This window comes from Motacilla alba, chromosome 9 (assembly GCF_015832195.1).
Source record: "Motacilla alba alba isolate MOTALB_02 chromosome 9, Motacilla_alba_V1.0_pri, whole genome shotgun sequence".
Taxonomy (NCBI): Eukaryota; Metazoa; Chordata; class Aves; order Passeriformes; family Motacillidae; genus Motacilla; species Motacilla alba.
In genome coordinates this window covers 11301134-11321327 of record NC_052024.1, presented here as the reverse complement: position 1 = coordinate 11321327, position 20194 = coordinate 11301134, and the positions used below count along the sequence as shown (strand labels likewise).

At 39.4% G+C, this 20194-nt stretch overlaps 1 protein-coding gene and 1 long non-coding RNA gene across 8 annotated transcripts in view; one reads left to right on the top strand and one right to left on the bottom strand.

The window, feature by feature from the left end:
* The window catches only part of SLC9A9 (solute carrier family 9 member A9), a 193497-nt gene that overhangs the window by 72344 nt on the left and 100959 nt on the right, over nucleotides 1-20194 (top strand). For all 7 annotated transcript variants that reach the window (XM_038145311.1, XM_038145312.1, XM_038145310.1 and 4 more), the window contains 2 exons: nucleotides 9588-9726; nucleotides 10564-10669. In XM_038145311.1, coding sequence (XP_038001239.1) covers nucleotides 9588-9726; nucleotides 10564-10669 — 245 coding nt within the window. The remainder of the gene's footprint in view (nucleotides 1-9587; nucleotides 9727-10563; nucleotides 10670-20194) is intronic.
* Nucleotides 1-20194, bottom strand: part of LOC119704322 — a 73161-nt gene that overhangs the window by 45499 nt on the left and 7468 nt on the right. The window lies entirely within an intron of this gene.

The window sequence follows — 20194 nt, the reverse complement described above, 5'->3', positions numbered from 1 at the left end:
CAAATTGTACTCCAGATATTAAAAAGCGACATGAACTGCAGATTTTTCTCATTTCACCCCCTTCTGACTATGAAAGAATCTGTTTTGCATGCACTGGCTATACAAGGATGATATACCACATGCCAAAGACCACATTTCTTCCTATTTATTACACATTAGAGAGTCTTAGGCAGACTAAGGGAGAACACTGAAATCGAAAAAACTTTAGACATACTTTCCTTCTCCTTGCACTCTAATTTTTGTAGGATTCTGTGTACCTTATCTTTATCAATTACATTCAGCATCAGGCTGCCCAGTGTCCTGCTCTGTTCAGAAGTTCCTAAAGATGCTGAAGTTCAGTGGAGGCAGTAGACCATAGGCTCCTTTCTAAATCTCTGACAAAAAAACATTCCGCAAGTGAAAAAGCCCAAGGCTGTTGATAGGCCAGAAATTTGGCACAGCCAAATACTGTGACACCCTATAGTACTGGCAGTGGATTATCCAGCTGCTCCAGGGCTACCTGCATCCTCTAGCAGCACACTTGTAATAATTTAAACACAAACAGTAGCATAAGAATCTCTTTAAAGTCAAAGAGTGCCCATACTTACTAAGCTCTAGGTTTGTTGCAAATATAATTATTATATAGTCTGACTTAATTAGATTACTTTTGGGTGACAGACAATTTATTTCAGGGAGATAACAGGAAAAACAGAAGAAAAAACAAAATTACACCTCATACCTGATAAAAATCTATGAAAGCATATAAGTATTACATTATATTTTTATAATGACATCTGGTAGAATACATGACTGGTAGAATATAAAACTGACATCTAGAAGAATGAATTCACAAAGATAGTTTCCTTTCTCCTGCTTTCTCACTTAACTTTTCAGTTCTTTGTAGCATATTCCCAGCAGCATGCTCCCAATTCTGTCCCTCATCCTCAGCATTCCTAGGTCAGCTTTACACCCCCTGTTACACTTCAAGCAGTGACATGGGACAGCTGAGGCTTGGCAGAGCAGTGGTGAGAATGGGGTGCTTTCCTGTCCCACTGACAAGAGGAGAAGCAGTAAGAGGGCAGCCTGCTTTCCTCGAGGGGAGCAGGACTGGGCACCCAGAGCCTCCTCTCCCTGTCCCTGGGAGTATTGAGCTGTGCACTGACAGGAATCTGTCCGTGAACAGACATGGGGTGCACCACCCTTGGGCACATCAGATTTTCATAAGCAGAGGTCACAGAAGAAAAAAGTCCTTTGAGTATTAAACAAGAAGCTGCTGGATATGTTCTTCCATTGATCAGCTAAGCAATGTGCTATTACCCCTCACTCCTTTGTCCACATTCATTCAAGGGGATTTCAGAGAAGATTACAGTGTATTGTAGTACTGTTTAGCCAGCTCAGTCTCAGGGACAAGTTGGTTTAAAGCCTGGAGGAGGGTGAGGTGAGTAGGACTCTGCATTTGTGAAGGATAAGCAGCAGCTGTTACTACAAAGGAAATGCTGCTATTCATCCCTGGGTATCTCACAGTGCTCACAGGTCTAGTGGGTTCTCCTGCAGTGTTATGAGGATGAGTCAAAGCCTAAATGAAGGGAATACTGTCTGGCATAAACTACACATCATTTTCTGTTGTTTCAGTCTTAAACTGCTCCTGAACAAAATCATGGGCTGTGTGATTATAAGAAAATTACTATTTAATAAAGATTTAGTGGAAACTCCTTCCATTTAATCTCTGCTAGTTGCCCATAGGAGAAATGATTTTTCGTGGCTAACCAAGCTGCTTAAACCTTCCTTAAAGTGTTTGGGTCATATCCTGCTTTTTTGATAAGACCAGTGCACATCTATACCAACTGCACTGAATCAGTGGAGTTACTCCAGACACTGATCACTGTGAGGGTAATTTGAGGCAGTTTCTCCTCTGGAGCAGGATGAGAGTAAATCCCAGTGATTTCCTGCTAATCTGCTGCAGCATTCCAACGCTCTGCTCCCGTGCAGGCAGCCAGCAGCGCTCAGCATTTTGTCAACAGGCAGGTGGAGTTCAATTGACATAGATAAATGTAAAATTTGTTTGCAGGAATGAAGTCACTGTAAAAAGCTAGTGTAGTTGGAAGGCTTTGTTGCCTCATCCTTGAGTCATCCCAAAAATTTTAGTAGAAAATGGAGGCATTAATTAAGACCAGCCATTCTTCCAGTAATCACCTTCCCTAACCCTTATGGACACATCAGTCAGTGTCTTGTGAACATGCTCTGCTGTTTTATTCTTTGCACTCTGTAGAGTAAATGAAGTCTCATAGTATCACATTCTGCACTTTTGTACAAATAAACTTGAGGTGTGGATCGAATTGGGCCTCCGGGAGCACATTAAACTTTCTCACACTCACAGAACACTTGCAATTGCACATTAATTCAATTTTTTGGCTTTCAAGAGGGATATATCATTTTCACAGAAAATCCTTATTCCAGGGTCTCATTACCCTGCACTAATGGGAAGAACTGTCACATAAAGGGAAGGTTGTGTAAATGTTTCTTATAAATATTTTTCAGCTCTTTAAGTAACTTTGGAGATGAGTGGCTCAAGTAAAAACTTTAAAGATAACACAAAGGTGAATAATGAAGAAGAATGTAAATTTAGTCGTGCAAGAGCTAGGAGTGGACAATAGCTCCCAACTTGGGTGTCAGAGGAAGGGAGGCAAAAAGATTGCTCAGGCTCATGAAGCAACATGAGCAAGAGTCTTAACACATACAGCACATCTAACTCCCCTCATGGCACAATTAGCATCATGCAGATTTGGTTCAAATAACATAGAAAACTATTTCATTTTTCCTTCTAGATATTGACTGAAGAATTTTTAACTTGTTCATTATTTCTTGCTAACTCAGAGGGTTGATGGCTTGTAACTTTTACAGTCATGTTTTCTTTGCAGAAAAAAACGCATATTTTTTACAGTACTGTTCTATCTTGTTCTATTTTGCATAAGCATTAGTGATTAAGAGAGATGCCAGGCAGGGGAGAAGTCCAGCTCTTTGTATTACTACAAGAAATATATCTCTTCCTTGGTGGTTGATTCTTTGTTTCTACTTTCTTAGCACTATGGGCATCTTCCCAGTTGCTGAAGCCACTGAAATCTCCCTAGCTGGGGGGATAGACTTCAAGCTGCTCTAGATAAACACAGGTCTTTCCTCTTCATGCAAGGTTTAAAAAGAATGGGAATTAAACAGTGAGATGGATTACAGTTCTGATATCCAAATGAGAAAGGAGCATATTTGCAGGCACAGAAATGTGTAAATTATGTGCCTTTGGATATGATCAGCTCATAAGTAAGGACAGTCAGAGGGATAACACAGAATGCAGCACATGCTGTCACAGACAGCCCACTATCAGCCATCTGTTTTCTGCTGATGTGCTTCATTCCTCTCAAAGATATGGGACAGGAAAGAGTTGTCACTGTGACTGTGACATTTCCAAATAGATTTATGAAAATTAGGCATTTGGAAGCAATAGCAGTCATTTGAGAATGAAATATTCCTATGCCAAGCCTCAGAGATATGTGAACAAATTTTACTGTTAAAGCCTTAATTTTCTTTTACATAGATTTTAAGCCCATGTTGCTGTTCATCAGGATTTTTTTCTGTCAAAGATAAAACCAGGTTAGAACAAGGTAATGAGAAGCTAAGGTACTTGTACAGATGACAGTGCAGACCATTTCTCAGGTGCACTGGGGCAGAGAAGCTCCACACCAGATCAGAGATGATGTTAGACTTGAAATTGCTCTGCCTGCAGGCCCATTAGGTCCTTAATCATTGCCAAAACTACCATCTTACATCTCCTTTCTGCGAGGCAAAGTGACTGCAGCCCTGGAGGGAGCAAGCTGTGAGCAGGCTCAGAAGGATGCAGGGTGTCCAGCACCTCTGGCAGCAGGGACTGGCACAGTTGTCCCTGGGCTCCAGGGAAGCTGACTTCAGCCCCATCCAGTTGGGTGAGATACCAGGTCCTTGAATGGTCCTTGAATGGCCCAGGTGGTGGAATTTGAGGGCAAGAATGGGATCACCAGGATAGATGGTTTCCAAGGCTCCCATGGGAGGTAGAGCAGACTTCCTAAGGATAATGGGTTGGGAGACAGAGAAGGAGGAGGGAGGATGACAGGTTTTCTGCAGTCCCTGATGTTTGGGGGTAGATGACAACTAAGATCTGCATTAGGGGAAAGTCTACCTGGAGCAACACAAATGATTTGTTGTTTTCTCTGGCAAGCTGCTGCTGCTGTGTGTCAGCTCAGGCTTGGACACATAAGAAAACTGAAAATGGTTAGCAGTGTAAAAGCAATATAAAGCTCGTATACAACAACAGCAAGTGTTAGCTTGGTTTAAAGGAATCAAGATAAAATGTCCTCTAGTATTTTACACATTCTGGAAAACCTAAAAAGAAGCAAAGTAAGGTCAGCAAACAGAGGAAGAAAATAAGCCATGGCACAGAGCAAAAGAAACAGAGTGTAAGCCCAGATAGAAAAGAGTTTCTATTTTAGAGCTTTGTCTAGAATTAAAAACAATAGTAGTAGTACTAATACTAGCAATGATGAAACCAGGCTATAAGTGGAACAAAAACCATGACCTGCTGTGTTGCCAAGAAGAATAAAATTTTGGGTATCCATAATGAAGGTTCAAACACTGGCCACTTGGGCAGTAATTCAACTACAAGTACCTTTCTTTTTTTCATTCCTTTTATTTTTTTTTTTATCTGTTATATAAAGCTCTATATAAATAGAAAACTTAATATCTATATTTCTGTGAAGTCTCTACTTCAGGAACCTTAAATGTCTAAAAATTTGCAAATATTGTCAGGAATAAATTCCATGGAGACATATTGATTTATACAGAGAGATATACAAAAGACTCCTCTGTGTTCTTTCAATCTACTGATCACTGTTTTAACACATCTGAAAAATGCTTTTGTTTGTTGTTTGATATTTTTATCTAGATCTCTGCATATTTGTTTCAAAACTGTTAAAATTGACTGCCTCTGCTAATCCTTAAGCCTTCCTGCTCTGGTGTGTCTTTGCTTTGCCTTAGCTGCCTGCAAACCTCTGCTTCATAGGTGCTTTTATTGGCTTGGCATGCTCACATCCCAAACTTCCCCAGTTGTTTTTACCTTTACAGTTCATCTGCTTGTTCCTCCTGTGGGAGGAGATCTTTTGTGAGGAAGCCTAAGCAGGCTCTACCAAGAGAAGGTGTGGGTGCCTGGTGCCATGCAAGGACTTTCACATCTGGCTTCTAGTTCAAACACGTATTGGGGGTAATTTACAGCTCTGATGTTTTGGCTTCCTTCCAACACTTTTAGGAAAAGTATATAGCCAAAAAGTTGAATGGGAACGGAAACTGTTTGATTCCATCCACTTCTCTGAAAGATCCAAGTTTCCTAACATGCTGTAATGACCTACCTTTTTCTGCATAATTATAATTTCAGGAAAAATAACCTTCTTTCCCTCTTAAAAACAACCTTGAACTCTAGAATACTTTTTTTTTGGCCTGTTTTATTTTTCTTAATTAGCAGCTGATGAAATCACCATGTAGTTCTATAATTATTTATCACCTGAGGGAGATCCCACTTTATTCAATGAAGATATTTTAGGGAACATCTGACCTTTCTGTATTTTCAGGTTTTTTTTTTTTCTTTTCTCACATTGATCCTGATTCTCTTCTGTGCAGTATTGCATGGCACGTGATGAAGGGCAAGGAGGAAGAAGGGCACTTGGCTAAAGGAAGCCCTGTGGCTTAGCAGGTGGAAAGAAATGTTCCTCTCCCAAGTTGTTTACTTTCATTTTGGCCAAAAAGACAGGAATAAATCAGTCTGTTTACTGGTTATTTCTAATAACTGACTCTACATAATTCTATTAGAAATTTTCTGCTGTTCACACACAGCTTGCTTGAGTATGTTTTCTTCAGCATAATGCATTTTTCTAAAATTCATCTGATACAGGTGTTGCTTCCCTTTGGCTTCTATCAAAACAAAGAATCTTTGTGCTGTTCTGCTAGTTAAGGCTGATCAGCATCTCTTTATTTGATGCTGCCACATTAGCCCTCTGCACATCAGGTTTGGACAGAAGCAAAAGTAGGATAAAAGATTTAACCTCAACAACAGCTTTTTCCTCAAAAAACTTGCATGAATTCCTGGAAAATCTTTGCTGCAATTCTAATTGCTTTCTATTTTATATCTTTTTTCCAAGGAAAATACATTGTGCTGTACTCACAGGCTGGGAAAACTAACCAGAAGATAAAGATCTTATGAATAAATGAGATTTTGCTTAAGAATAAATGAAGATGTAAAAAGTAATCAATTAAGATGTAACAGGAAATGTGGCTGGATACTTTTTATTGCAAAAACCCTTCTGTCATGCAGACCTTTAGTATCAGATCCCTATAAAGTGTGTAGAATTAAAGTGTTTGTCATGCTGAGCTTTTCTTCTAAAGTGATCTCAGCAGTTGAGGGCAGGGAAGTGGAAAGCTTAGCGTGGTACGACTGACACAAACTGTTAATCCTTCTATCTGCTTCAAGAAAAACTACCACCCCAACTTGCAATATGGTGCATAAATAAATATTGTCTGTATTTCCTTTTTTGAAAGCTGTGAAAGCACTTGAGCCTGTCCAATGCTGTTGGCTCAAGGAAACACAGACAAACTGGAAATAAAAAGAGATCTGTTAAATATCTGTCTGATATAGAAAGTGCTGGCTAATCCTCATGAACCCAGCCAGGAGGTGAAGTATTATTCCAGCCAGAAGGAGAGGCAGAGGTTACCAAGCTCACACACACACAGGTGGTAGGGACTGGGACAGGTGTCACATATATTGAGTATTCAGTGAGGAGCCAACAAAAATCTCTCATTCCTATCCCTGCACTCTTTCTCACTCTGGCTGGCAGATAAAGGAGGCCTTTGCCATTAAGTCTGTTCATTTACCAGTTTCTGAAACAGTTTTCTGCTGCATTTACTTTGAGGACTCCCTTAATCCACCTCTGATACAAATTAACAGAAATAAACGCCCCCCCCCTTTTTTTTTTTCTTAAACTCGTTCAGCCTTTAGAAAGCCTCTAAAACCTGAAAACAGTCTCAAACCCACACTGCTTATTAATGAACTGCAATCATCTCCTTTTAGAGAGAGCACAGAGAGCAGATAGCAGAGAGGGCAAGTCATGCCAGCAGGCCTCTTGAATTGCTCTCCAAGGAAAAGGAAGAGGAGTAGAGGCACTATAATTTTAATTATGGTTCTCTCCAGTGTTAAACTTTGCAATTTTGGTTTTAGGTCAAATAATTGGTTTGGCAGGAAGTAGTGGAATAAACAGAATAAAATCCTGTTCTGTTAAGTTGCATCTTATACAGAAAACCTCAGGTAAATTACTCTCTATTTTGGATGCTTGAAAGGATTAAAAAGTTAGTGATAAAAAGAAACATATCCAGAAAAATAAATAGGTCTAGTAGAGAATAATGTGAAATGAAAAATAGAAGTAGATATTCTTTGAGCTGCAGGGAAACAGGAGTTCTGGAAAGATTTAGACCAGAAACCACAATAGTATAATGAGTATATGTCATGTTATGGTGCTTTTAAAAAATCATTGGGGGCACACTGAGTAAAAAAACTTTTCAGTGATAATGAGTCACTTCATACTTGTTCCTGAAATAACTACATTAAGAATAGGATGCTTTCTTCTAGTTTTCTTCATCCCTGAAATCTGTTGGTAGATTGGAGGGCAAACTGTAACCCTAACCAGTCTTAATAAAGCCAACTTTTCTTGCCCTAAGATTAACATACTTAAAAAAAAAAAAAACTATTTACTGACTATGGGTTACATTTGACTAATAAATTCTCACTCCATGTCAAGACCTGTTTTGTTACTGAGCAGCTCTATCATAGTCAGAGCCCATCATTCTAACAGAACCATTTTCCTTGATTTTAGGACCTCTCTGAATTCACCACTCAATGCAGGCCAGAGCACCAGTGGCACAAAAGATCATTTTCTGATTTATAATTCACTAAGCAAAACAGAGCAGCAGCTGCAGTCTTTGTACTTGGCTGGGACAAACATCAAAGAACCAAGTGGCTGCTTTGCTGTCAAGACACACCTACAAGTTTCTAGGCAAGAGAAACAAAGAATTATAACAGATCCCCTGGTCTAAGAAAGCCACAGTGGAAAAAGAACAGAAAATTTAGATAGCAACATGTTGCTGATCACCAGTTCCTGTGCTGCCAGTGTTCTGTGTCCTTGTATCAATGGCACCTTCCACGAGAAACCATCTCACTGATTTGGGGGTGGTGCTAATCATCATCACTGGACATAAGAGATTTTAGTGCTTAGCATCATTCTGCTGTAGTGCATGAGCATTCCCCCTTCATATTTGTGGTGCTCCACCATGTGCCCTGAGAATCCTTGTGCCATTTCTGCAGACTGAAAGCATGAGAACTGTTTTCACATCTTCATGTTATTTCAATGCATCTGTTTAGAAAATCCTTTATACAGAACTTCAACCCTAAGCCTTATTTCCAAATGAAAAACATCAGACTGCAAGGATCACATTCTTAATATCCAAAAGCTTAAAATATTCACTACTTATTAAAAATTCTAAAATTTCAATTCTTAAAATACCAGTCATTTTCCATCTATCCAAGGCACATTCTGGAACCCAAAGCCAAGTTCAGCACATTTTCTTTGAGAAGGATCATAAAAGTACTCAAAACATCACTCAAAGCAACAGAACACAAAGATGTAAAATGTTTCTTAATTAGTTTGTGAGGCTTAGAGCTATTTTGTATCTGCTCAATATAACATTTCAACAAGAAAAAGGACGCACATACATACACGGAGTTACTGGTGTTCTGGGTAATAACTGACTGCTAGCGAATAAGTCTGAGATGCTCAAAGAATTATTTGGTACACAGCCCCTTTGCTTTGGTGGCATCTTTTCCCATCCCAAAATACTTCTGGTGGCTGCACTCAGGGGTGGCAAACAGGAGATGACCTCGGACAACTGCAGCAGTTTCTTTCTGTGGCACAACTTTGATTCTGTCCACGAGTTTCCTATTGCTGAGCTCTTGGCACAGCTGCAGCCCTGGTTGTGAAGGGTTACACCAAGAAGGAAAATGCTCAGTGGTTTGTGACAAAATTGTTGCTGCATGTGTGGTACCTGCTGTGATTTGTGTCACCCATTTGAACCTCAGCCACAAAGCTGCACTTTTTATCAAGGATATTTGCGAATATGTAACTGCTCTGAGGACATATGGCCAATAAATAATTCAAAGTTATCTATCTTCCCTGCAGTTTTCTTATCCACCTACCACCTTTTAATGTTTTGTTGGCCTGGAAACAATATTGTTTATGGCACTTCTAGTATAAAAGTGTTGCTGACTGGCAGTAGACTATTTCCAGAGTGAAACCTTGAAAACAAATTGGTTCTCCCCAGTCTCCATCTGCTTTGCTCTCATCTGCTATTAGCCCAGAGAAGTCTTGTTTTGCATTTTGAGTGCTTAAAACTGTTCATTTGCAATTATTGATTCCAAAATTTTTACAATGTGACTGAATTTGTTATTTCTTTTTCTCTCCCTCTCCCCCACCCCTTTGTTTTCTTTTCAGCTCTATATCCATTTACAGTCCTAAGGAGAATCCTAATGCTTTTGATGCTGCTGCTTTCTTCCAGTCAGTGGGAAATTTTCTGGGGATCTTTGCTGGATCATTTGCCATGGGATCCTCTTATGCTGTTGTCACAGCTTTAATATCCTTTATGGTTTGTTTTCAGGGAGCAAATCTATATATGTTGGGAAAAAAAAGCAATATCTGAGAGTGACCATCTTTTGTTTGAGCCTGAAGCTTTTCACTCTAGGCTCAAGTGTTTGTAAACAAACAGATAAATCATAAATTTACAGGAAATGTCATTTGTCAGAATCTACAAATTTCTTTTTTTACTTTTATCATTAGGCAGGACTCTGGCCTTTATCACTCTATTTGCAAATAATTTTTTTTAAGGAAAGTGTTTTGAAGTATATTGAGGCTCAAACATGAATTTATTAAGAACAGCAACTTATTTATGAACTCCAGGCTAGCAGCAATTATACAAAACTACAAGGGAAACACTACACCGTGTCAGTGTGACCAACAAGCCCATCAGTTTAACTAAGCTGGAAATTAAAGGTCTTTCTGTTGCCCTGCATTTTTTCTAGTGTTTTGCAGTTCATATAAAATGCTACTGTAGAAAGATCAGTGATTTTGATCTTTCTTGCATTCACACAAATGTAAACAAATGCCAGTTTGTTTATAAAACTGGACAAAATTACTTCCTTTCCCTTTTTTCTAGGAAAAAAATATCAAATGCAACCAACTAGGTATTAATTTTAACTCCACAATAGTACTTAAAATAGCTGACTTTAAAATCTGTTCTGGATTTTGCTCCTTGAGATAAGTTAGAAGCTGTGCAGTTCTTCCCAAATTCAGCATGTGTAGATGAGTGTGGAGTGGGAGCTTGCTTTCTTTCTTTCATCCTTTCTCAGACTGGGGCTAATTTTAGCTTAAAAAACAGTTGGGTTTTTATTTTTCCTTAGTAATCTTTTAGCACTTGACCAAATTCACAAAGCTGTGTGAGTTTCCTATGTTGGAGACAGGTCTGTTTTTCCTCCTATCCTGGAGTGCCTTCTTATCAGCAGAAGCCGCTGGGCTCACAGGTAAGTATTGCATTTAATGAAATAAAAGCAATTTTATAATATGCCTCTAGTGTGGGTAAAATGCATGGTTTGCTTTAGGCATGACATCATATCTAAAGCCCCTAAAAGCCTGTTGCTATATTGGAGATTGTTTCATCTTTAAGAACAATTCTGTAGGGACAGTGAATAATTCTTCCAGACAAAGACATAATAGATCAGGCTCAAGTCCTCAGTCTCTCTTCCCTGCATTATCCCATCCCTATTAGTCCCTCTATTAATCCCCCTATTCTCTGGCCAGCTGTGGGACCAAAGATAACAGTAAGTGCAAGGAAAGAAGCAGGCAGTGCCTTGTGATTCCCAGCCCGTGCTCCTCTGCACACACTCCATATCCTGGGCCCTTCTCGTTTTTCTCAATTACCAATAATCAAAACCAATTATCAATAGTAAAGCAAGAACAGGGCCAGTGGGTTGCATCCACCTTTATACTTACAAAAAAAAGACATCTTGTTCAGTGCACGTACATGTACATTTTGGCACAGCCATATCCCAGTGACAGGTAGAAAGATGTGTGATCCAATTGTTTTTTTCATTAATGCCAGGAAAGAAATTGTACAATCACAGTCAATTATGTACCCAGGGCCTCCATTAAAGTGTACACAGAAGTTTAGGCAAAATTTTAAATGGATATAGTTTAGCTCCACAGCAGTCTATTGTGTAGTGTGATTCAAAAGAACAAAGTTTCTATGACCTTGATTGTTTTAATGCTCTTGAGGTTGTCACCTCTGTAATCCAGCGCTCTAATTAATGTCAGGGAAAATCAGAAGAAGAAAAATGCTTAATGGAGTGGTAATGCAGCCCATGCTGGTTTGTTTGCAAAATTGTTCAAAGCCTTTTGAAGGCAACAGTTATATTTTTACTGAGTTCTCTGGAGCCAGCAGGTTACTTTTTTTGATATCAGCCTCACAATCAAACCATTTCTGAATGAGTATTAATATCTGCATCCTTTTCTTACTAATTATACAACTTTGCATCCTGTTTACTGCCAATTTCTTCAGGCCAATGAATAAAAACAGTGGTACATGAACTGAACAAAAGGGTGGTATTTCATTACACCCAGAAAATCAGTTACCAGGTGGAATGGAAGTCCATTTTGTCTCTTAACAGCTCTGTACTGGTTTGGGCAAGAGTAGCATTAATTTTCTTCACAGTAGCTGATGTGGTGCTGGAAACAGCCCTGGTAATTCAGGGATATTTCAGGTATCACTGAGAAGCACTTCCACAGAGCCGAGGGGTTTTCTGCTCCTCAGCCCACCAGCAAAGGGGCTGAGGGTGCCAGGACAGCTGACCCCAGCTGAGGTGTTCAGAGCTAGAGGAGCTGCAGGAAGAAGGTTTCTCACCCTTGCCTCATTCTCTCCCATCCCACCAAGGAGGAGGGAGAGAGGGAGTGAGCAGCTGTGAGAGTCTGAGCTGCTGCCTGGGGTTAGACTGAACAAGCTCTTAAAAATGTGCCATGAATACTGCAGAAAAATGCAAGCAAAGGAGGAGGATTGCTGATCACTTGCCTGCTCCTGGAGATACTGACTTCCTAATCCAGTGGCTTCCAAGTAAGGACTGTTTTAAAATGCATTCCACACAGAGCACAAGGATGCTATGTTTCAGCAACTGAACAATTGATTATACATTACACACAAAAAAGCAGATTTGTAAAGGAAACACTCATATCTTTCAGAGCCTCAGGTGCTGCACCAAAGGTAATTTCCATTTCTCAGGCATAGGAACAGACTGCATGTCCAGACAAAAATAATTGGCATATGTCTTTTTTGCATGCTGCAAACGTGATGGTGGACAGCAGAGTCTCTCGTGGTAGTTACCCTGAAGAGTGTTTCATTGCTCTTTCCTGCTGTAATATAGAAAATATCTGAAATAAAAGACTTAATTATTGAACACCACAGATGGTGGTGGTAGCCAAAGTAAGGAATTTTAAATGGACAGAAGCAGGGACAGAGGAAGAGAGTGGAACCAAAGTAAAGTTTCAATTTGAGAGAAAAACAGAAGATTGTTGGGAAATTTAACTAATTCTTAACAAAATAAGAACTGATGGAGGAAAGATAATTAATTCCCCAACACATACATTCCAATAAAAAGTATAAAGCATTTTTAGGTCTGTCACTAGCATTTTTTCATGGGTATTTTTTCATGAGTTCTGAGTTTCATGAGGAAATTAACTACTGTTGTGAGAAGGCAAAGTTTAGTCTTGAAACTTTTATCAGTTAAATCTTTGTCACTTAATTTCTGTAGAAGGCTTTTGTCAGAAGCTATTATTATGGAAAAAATCATGGAGCCTTTCTTGTGGCTTCAGAAGTTTAAAGCTGAGTTTTATAAATGCATTTACTTTATTAGTATTGTGCTGACATTACCCTTTAGTTGCCTGGCTTAACCAGTTTTGATGTTGCTTTTGTCTTTCAATTTCCTCTGAAATAGTTCTAGCTCTCCTCCTTTCAAAATACTATTTAAAACTCCAAGTTCAGCAGCAGAAATATTCTGTTGGTTAAGAAATTTTCACCAGACTTTGGTTCAGCACTGATTTCTCATACCATGCTGAGGAAATGTGTGCAAAATGCAGTTGTGTGCAGTGCCCACGCAGCTGGGTACACACAAAGCTCCTGCTGCAGGAGGCAGGGGGAGCCCAGCAAAGAGGCAGTCATGCTTCAGGACACATTCAGCTCTTCATCCACACTCTAATTTCCAGTCTTTCCCGGATTTCTTGCTTTGCCCTTTGTGTCAGTGTGTGCAGGTTCTGGTTTTACAGTCCTGTGCCTGTCCTTACCAGCAGCTGTGAGAATGCAGAGAGCCTCATCCCAGCAATGGCACAGCTGCACCCCTGCATTCAATGCACCACACTCCTAGTGCCAGCACGCTTCAAAAATTAACTGGTCCCATTACACATTTATGCCTATATTCATCTTCATTTTCCTTGGACATTGTGTTTTTTCTGTCCATTCCTTCTAAATGGACTTCAAAGGATTAACACTAGACTAGTACTTCCCTGTAGCTATTAAGTAATGTAATTGCAAAATAATTTTTATTCTTATAATGCTTTCCACAGCAGTCATTCAATCATTCTGAGCTTTTTGAAGTGTAATATTGAAGCATTTCATAATTTAGAAATAATGGGCTATACTGGTTTTTTAGTGGGTAAAGTAGGTGGTAGGGCTCACTTGTTTAGCTTGCAGATTTCTAAAATAAAATCTAAATGGAGAGTAGTACAGGTCAATATTTTAGAAAATATTTCATTCCTCTGCCTCAAGATATCCCATGATATATAACACACAATATATGGGCCTGACCCTGGTTGAAAAATGGATGTGATTGAACCAGCAAATCAAAATAAAAATCTGGGATGACTACACAATTATTGTTATACTGGGAACTGGAAATTATAAATTAATGTCATGGTTATTAATCTTATAGCTATATCATCAAGCTGTGACACATGCATGATAAATTGATTCTTATACAGTAGAATCTAATTTGTGCATTTTCTCATTTGCCCTGGAGTATATCATTCCTGACTGCTGAGCAAAGCTGTAATAGCACAATACTAGAGTAAGGTCAGTGTTAATAGAGATGTTTTCATTTGCAAAGTTCATTACATAGTATTTACTAGTAGGCTATGAAAAAATCATAAATAATTTAAATTAAACACTTGTTGAAATAAATTAAGAAAGTACATCTTGCATTTATTAATTGCTTGTTATCCTGTTTTATAATTAACAACATTTTCTAAATTTTGAATGATCACTCAGTCTGAGAAATGTTCCATGATGTACATGGGCATTTAATGGTCATCTCACTTGGACCTTCTCTATCTACAGCTGTTTGCAGAGACCAGAGACTCAAATAAAAAGAGATTAATTTACCTGCAGAAATACACTCAAGCATATGTATGGGAATTGACTTGTGTGTGTGTGTGTTCATTTGATGCATGCTTCAAAGTCACACAGTGACTCAGTGTAAAGGCATCAAAATTGCAGCCAAGCTCCTCTGATTTTTACACAGTAAAGACCTGCATTATGAAGACAAAAAGACAATAGACCTTGAAGGAAAAGATTGTTGGAGAGTGTAATTTTCGTTTCTTTGCTGGTTTTCAGAGCCCTTTGATTTCTGATCATTGTAAAGCAAAAAAGCTTGTGATAATAAATTACCGCTGCTTTCTCACCTTCAGCAATTCTTGTCTGGACATTTTGTCATGTTTCTGCCTTTGTGATGCCTGCCTTCTTATTCAGGGGCTCACAGGAGAGCAGAGTCTACCTAGCTAGGAAAGCTTTTCCTCCTTTTCCTCCAAAAAGAAATAAGCAGCATATTATGAATGAGGTACCCAGGATGAGTCCAAAGATCTGGTCTCTCACTGGGGCAATTTTGTGCTACTTTTCTATTTAGGACACAGCAAGCATGAATGTCACCAACTTCATTTTCTTTAATACTGCTGACAAAATGCATTTATCCTCATGCTGTTCACTTCTCCTATCTGTTTGCTGTGATTTGTCTAGAATCTGTCATCTACCTCATTGCTTTTTTAAAATGCTGTGAGCAGGTCTTGTGGACACTCTCAGAAGGGATCTACCAAAACATTTCTGTCTGCAGTTCTGAGCACTGTGAGCCCAAGGCAGTTTGGGCTTTAGTTCACTGAGCTGACATTATTCTATTCAAGGAAGATATTCTGGGCTTTCAATTCTAAACTGTGTGGCTTTCTTTTCTTGATTCATTAGTAATGTGCCATGCTGTGTCATGCAGAGTGGGCAGACTCCTGTCAGGGAGGAGGTAGGAGGGAGAAAGGATACTTTGGCTTCCATGTCAAAAGCAAAGAGACCACAACTCTTGTAAGCTGTAGTTCTGCCACTCCCAGGAGCCCAGAATGAAATCTAAGCCTAATTAGGAAAACAATAGGTAAGAAGATGACATTTGCCCTGCTGTGCAGAGACAGATGACAACTGAGCTGGTCTGCTGCCAATCCCTTACTGGAGTCAGGGCTTGGATCTGCCTAATTTAGGGGCTGCTGTAGGCACAGTCTTCTAAGGCAGTAAGAAAAAAAGAGGAATGTGTATGTTTTAGAGAAAAGTACATATTCTAGCAAGGCATTAAGCTGAGACCAAAGATCAGTTGCATAAAATGTGGACAGTGGAGTCTTATTGCTAGTGCAGAGGTTCGGGATGAACAGGGTAAGCACTCTTAGCATGGCCAGAATAAAAGCTGCTATGTGTCACCATAGGAGTTCCAGTGTAAATTGAATTCAGCAATTCATTTGGGGTTACAAAAGTACAACACTGAAGCCCAGGCCTCACTTGAAGCAGCCAGGTGCAATACCAATGAACAGTCCTCAGATAAGGGCCTAAAAATCCCCACAGCTCCATCTTTTGTTGCTTTCTGTCACTTCAAAATAAAATCAGCCTCAGATAACTCCAGAGATAAAAGCCTCATGAACAAAGCACGAGCTTTGGTTCTGCATTGGTGCAGGTCTGTGTAAGAAGCCTTAAATCTTTTCTTTAGTATCAAGAAAATGATTAGTCACACTTCATACCCTCAAACAGCCTGGATAGGGAGATTGTTGCCACTGGGTGTATGGCCCGATTGCTGCAGCAGTTTGAGGCAGATAGAGTCTCATTTCCTGCCACTCACACATTCAGCTGCATCCCAGGAGATGCTGTGGAGATTCAGACATAAACATGACTCCAAAGTAAATGTAATCTGATTTAAATAATTTCTCTTTTACCCAATCCTCGTTGTTCCTCTTTTCCACGCATTTCCCCACCTCTGATGAAAGACCAGCTCCTGCTGCTTTACTGAGAGACTGCAGGATGTTGTGCATCTTTAGAGAGGCATCCCAGAAGTTCTGGAAACCTTCGAAGTTGGGATGAAATCTGGTTTGCTTACAGATCTTTTGAAATGAAGCTACACTTTTTACCTATTCCTTTGCTTCCCCAGAAGGTAGCGGTTTGGTTTGGGGGGGTTTTCTTTTTTCTAAATTCCCTTTTTTACCACCAAAAGACCTGACAGCTGCAGAAAAATGTCTGGTTTAATCTCTCAAATTAGCAAATTCTCAGGTTTTGATTGTGGCCACTCACTTCCAGGTTTGCATTAAAAGAACATTGCACATGCTGCTCTTCTCTGACATTCCTTTTTCCATGTTTGTGAAATGATGTAAAAGAAGATTTTGTCTATTAGTGACAATATGGGAGCTATTTTCAGATTAGCATTTGTAAATTAATTCCCACACTATAATTTTAAGGTTCACACTATCAGGAAAATGCTATTAAATGTACAAGTTCCTATATAGTTGCTCTATGTTTTATATTACTAGCTTTTGACTCAACAACCATTTCAACTACATATATTTGTATAAACAAATGTAAGGATAAGTTCCCTAGCTGTATTAACAGCTAACAAGCTGTCTCAATTTCTCTGTTACAATAAATAAATAAATAAATAAATAAAATGGTAAAGCTTTTATTTCTAAAAAAAAGAGGTTGATCTGTAGCTGAAAGTTTACTAGTGATATAAGCATTTTTCTGTGAAGTGTCTCCTCTTTTATATTAAGAGAAAAATGTCCGTAATCTGTTAATAAACACAATCTGCTGTATTGCATTTAACAACTTACCACCTGTTTCAACTCAAAACGTTCTCTGCTTACTCTAAGTTAGCATTTTGTTCTGCAATTGTAGTACTGTCTCAGTAATTGCAGATTTCGCCACTTAAACAAGCAACAAGTGACTGAGCTGTCTCCAGCAGCCTGAAACTGAGGACAAGTAAAAGGTCCACCTTGCTTTATCTGCCTTCTGCATCTAATGGATATTTGCTGTTTTCAACTCCAGTATTGCCACATTTGCTCTTGCCTGCTTCTCTGTGAAAGCAAGCTCACAAAAACAACCTTAGTCTGTACCACACTCTGTTCATACAGTATTTTGCTACCCAGCTAACTTCAAAATCCAGCTTTAATAGTGCTACAAAGAAATCCAGATTGCCTTTTCCTTGTAACTAAAGAGTTCTGTGTTTGCCTCTTTAGGTACTTCTCTTTCCTTTTCAGTTAACATGTAATTGATCATTACTCTTAAGTAATCATTTTTATGGATATTCATTACAAACCATTTTCTCCAAGCCTTGTAATGAACTATTCATTGTTAGAGTCATGGCTGGTACATATTAAGCTTTCAATTGTAGCAATTGAAATATTCCACTGCATTCCCCCAGTCTTCCCTGGAAACAGGGTATCTGGTTTCTACACTTGCATAATTGCATAGTTCAGTTCATTTATTCTTATTGCAAAATCAGATTTAAGCCATTTCATTCTTCATGACACTCTCTCGGTTTTCTCACTACCCATAATTAACAGTTTCTTAGCAGTCAAAACCAGTTTATAATCACAGTTGAATTTAATAGTCAATTTTAAAAATGCAAGACTTGACATCCTGATGATTAATAGAGAAGAAACTGCATCAGAAACTCTTATCTCCATTTCAGTTACTGAGCCTGGAGCTAGTGATACTTAGCAACATTACTGTTTGCCTGTATTTTTAACTGAAATGTCATTGTTTGAGCATCCCAGTGCATATTTTTAATGCCTTGAGAATTTTTTAACTCCCCAGATCAGTTCTGCACAATCAAATACAGTTACTGAGAAAAAACAATTAGACACATTCATGAGAGCAATTAGACCTCACAAAAACATAAACTTCCTGGAATGTATTTCAGCAGTGACAATCTCACCACATCCCAAAATATTTACCATGAAGAAAAGTCTTAGTGTAGCTAGGAAAAAAAATCAAAACAGAGAAAATATTAAGAAAATAAATATAAGAAACAAAGACACACTGGAAGTTCAGAATTTCTCTTGGCTAAAAAGTCAGCGCTCTGTAGAAGCAGTACAGGTAAATTTAAAATATAAAGAGAACTCAGAAGCAAACAAAATTTCAGCAGTAGGTTCTGGGGGAAAACATATTGTTTTCTTTCTGATGACAGTTGTTCCTTGTACCAAATCAAATCAGAAGTATTTATTCCATACTTTTTTCTTCCATCAAAGGCATATTAATGCCAGGTCTCGGTTCTTCCCAGAAAAAAAGAGAGGGGCTTGCATGAAAATTGGAATTTTTTTGCCCTTATTAGCTTGGTTAGCAATATAAGGAGGGCCTAAAGAAAAACATGGTAAGGTAATGATTAATTTAACTGGTACTTGAGAATTCACAGATCCCACACACACAATCTCCCCCAGATGAAATAATTTCAGCATTGTCTAAATTATTACTTTGATTTGTTTCCTTTCTGTGCTGTGGTTCAGGGCAGGAGGATATTTTATCTACCTCAAGGGCCCTCGTGCTGCTAAAATTCAAACATTTAGAGATTTGGATAAGCCTTTAAAGAACCTGTCAAGGTACCAGTGCTTGAGGGAACTGACACTTGTTCAGTCTGTTCCTATCCATTTTCACTGGGATTCTGAAGCCTGGCTGCTCTAATTGATGCTTTTGAAGCAGCAGATTGTTTGTGTTGGCTTTGCTGTGCTAAAGGTGCAGGGCTGCAGACTCTGCCCCCTTACTGAGCCCCTTCTTGCTGGCCCTGTAAAGCCAGGGGAGTCACCATCCTGGAGAAGATGGAGGGACCTTTGTCCAGTTTCCAGCCCAGGACTGAGGGAACAGAGATTCTTGTCACCATCCCACTTCATGCTCTCTGCTTCCAGAGGAACTGGTTTATATGTTTCAGTTCATGCTTGTTTAACCCCATAAATGCCTAGAAAGCTGTAGCACAATCACATCATAAGGATGAATAGTGCCTAAGCCTGGGCAGGTACCTTTCTGCTTGCTTTGTTGCCTCAGACTCATCAGTTTAATGTCAGTACATGTGAGCAGCCTGTGAGCTGAAAATGATCTAGCAGTGTGCAGAGCAGCCCGTGAGGGAACAGAGCTGAAAGGCTGCCTAGGGCATGCTGCAGCTCCTGCACAGGAGGCAGGGAGGAGCAGGGCTGGAAGGCGCAAGGGCTGAAGCACTGAGGTGGGAGGGTGACAATTGTGTGTATGTGAGCACAGAGATGGCACACAGTGATCCCACTGCTGGCTCTGTGCTCAGCCCACCCCACAGGCCTGGGGAAGTGTGCAGGGTTTCAGGCAACAATGATCAGAGTGGACACAGGAAAGCCCTGAGCTGTTGTGTAAATAATTATCTATGTAGACGTGCCCCAAGTTTAAGAAAAAGGCGGAGCTTTCTTCCTCCATGGGCATTTACTTATGCTACTGCTGGACACTATTTTTGGTTTTCTGTTTTCTCCCTCCCTATGTGCGTTCCTCCTGCATTAGCTGTGTCCAGACCTCACAATCTTACCAGCTTCTTTAATTACAATACTGCACACAGTGATGTTACTCTGTGATTCTAGTGAGTTACAACCAGGGCCAAGACAGTATTGAAAACTATCCCTATAAAACAATTTTTTTATTACTATTCCTGACCATCCTGCTTCCCTGCCCCTCCAGAGCTCCCACAAGCTGGGACTACAACTGCTGCCAT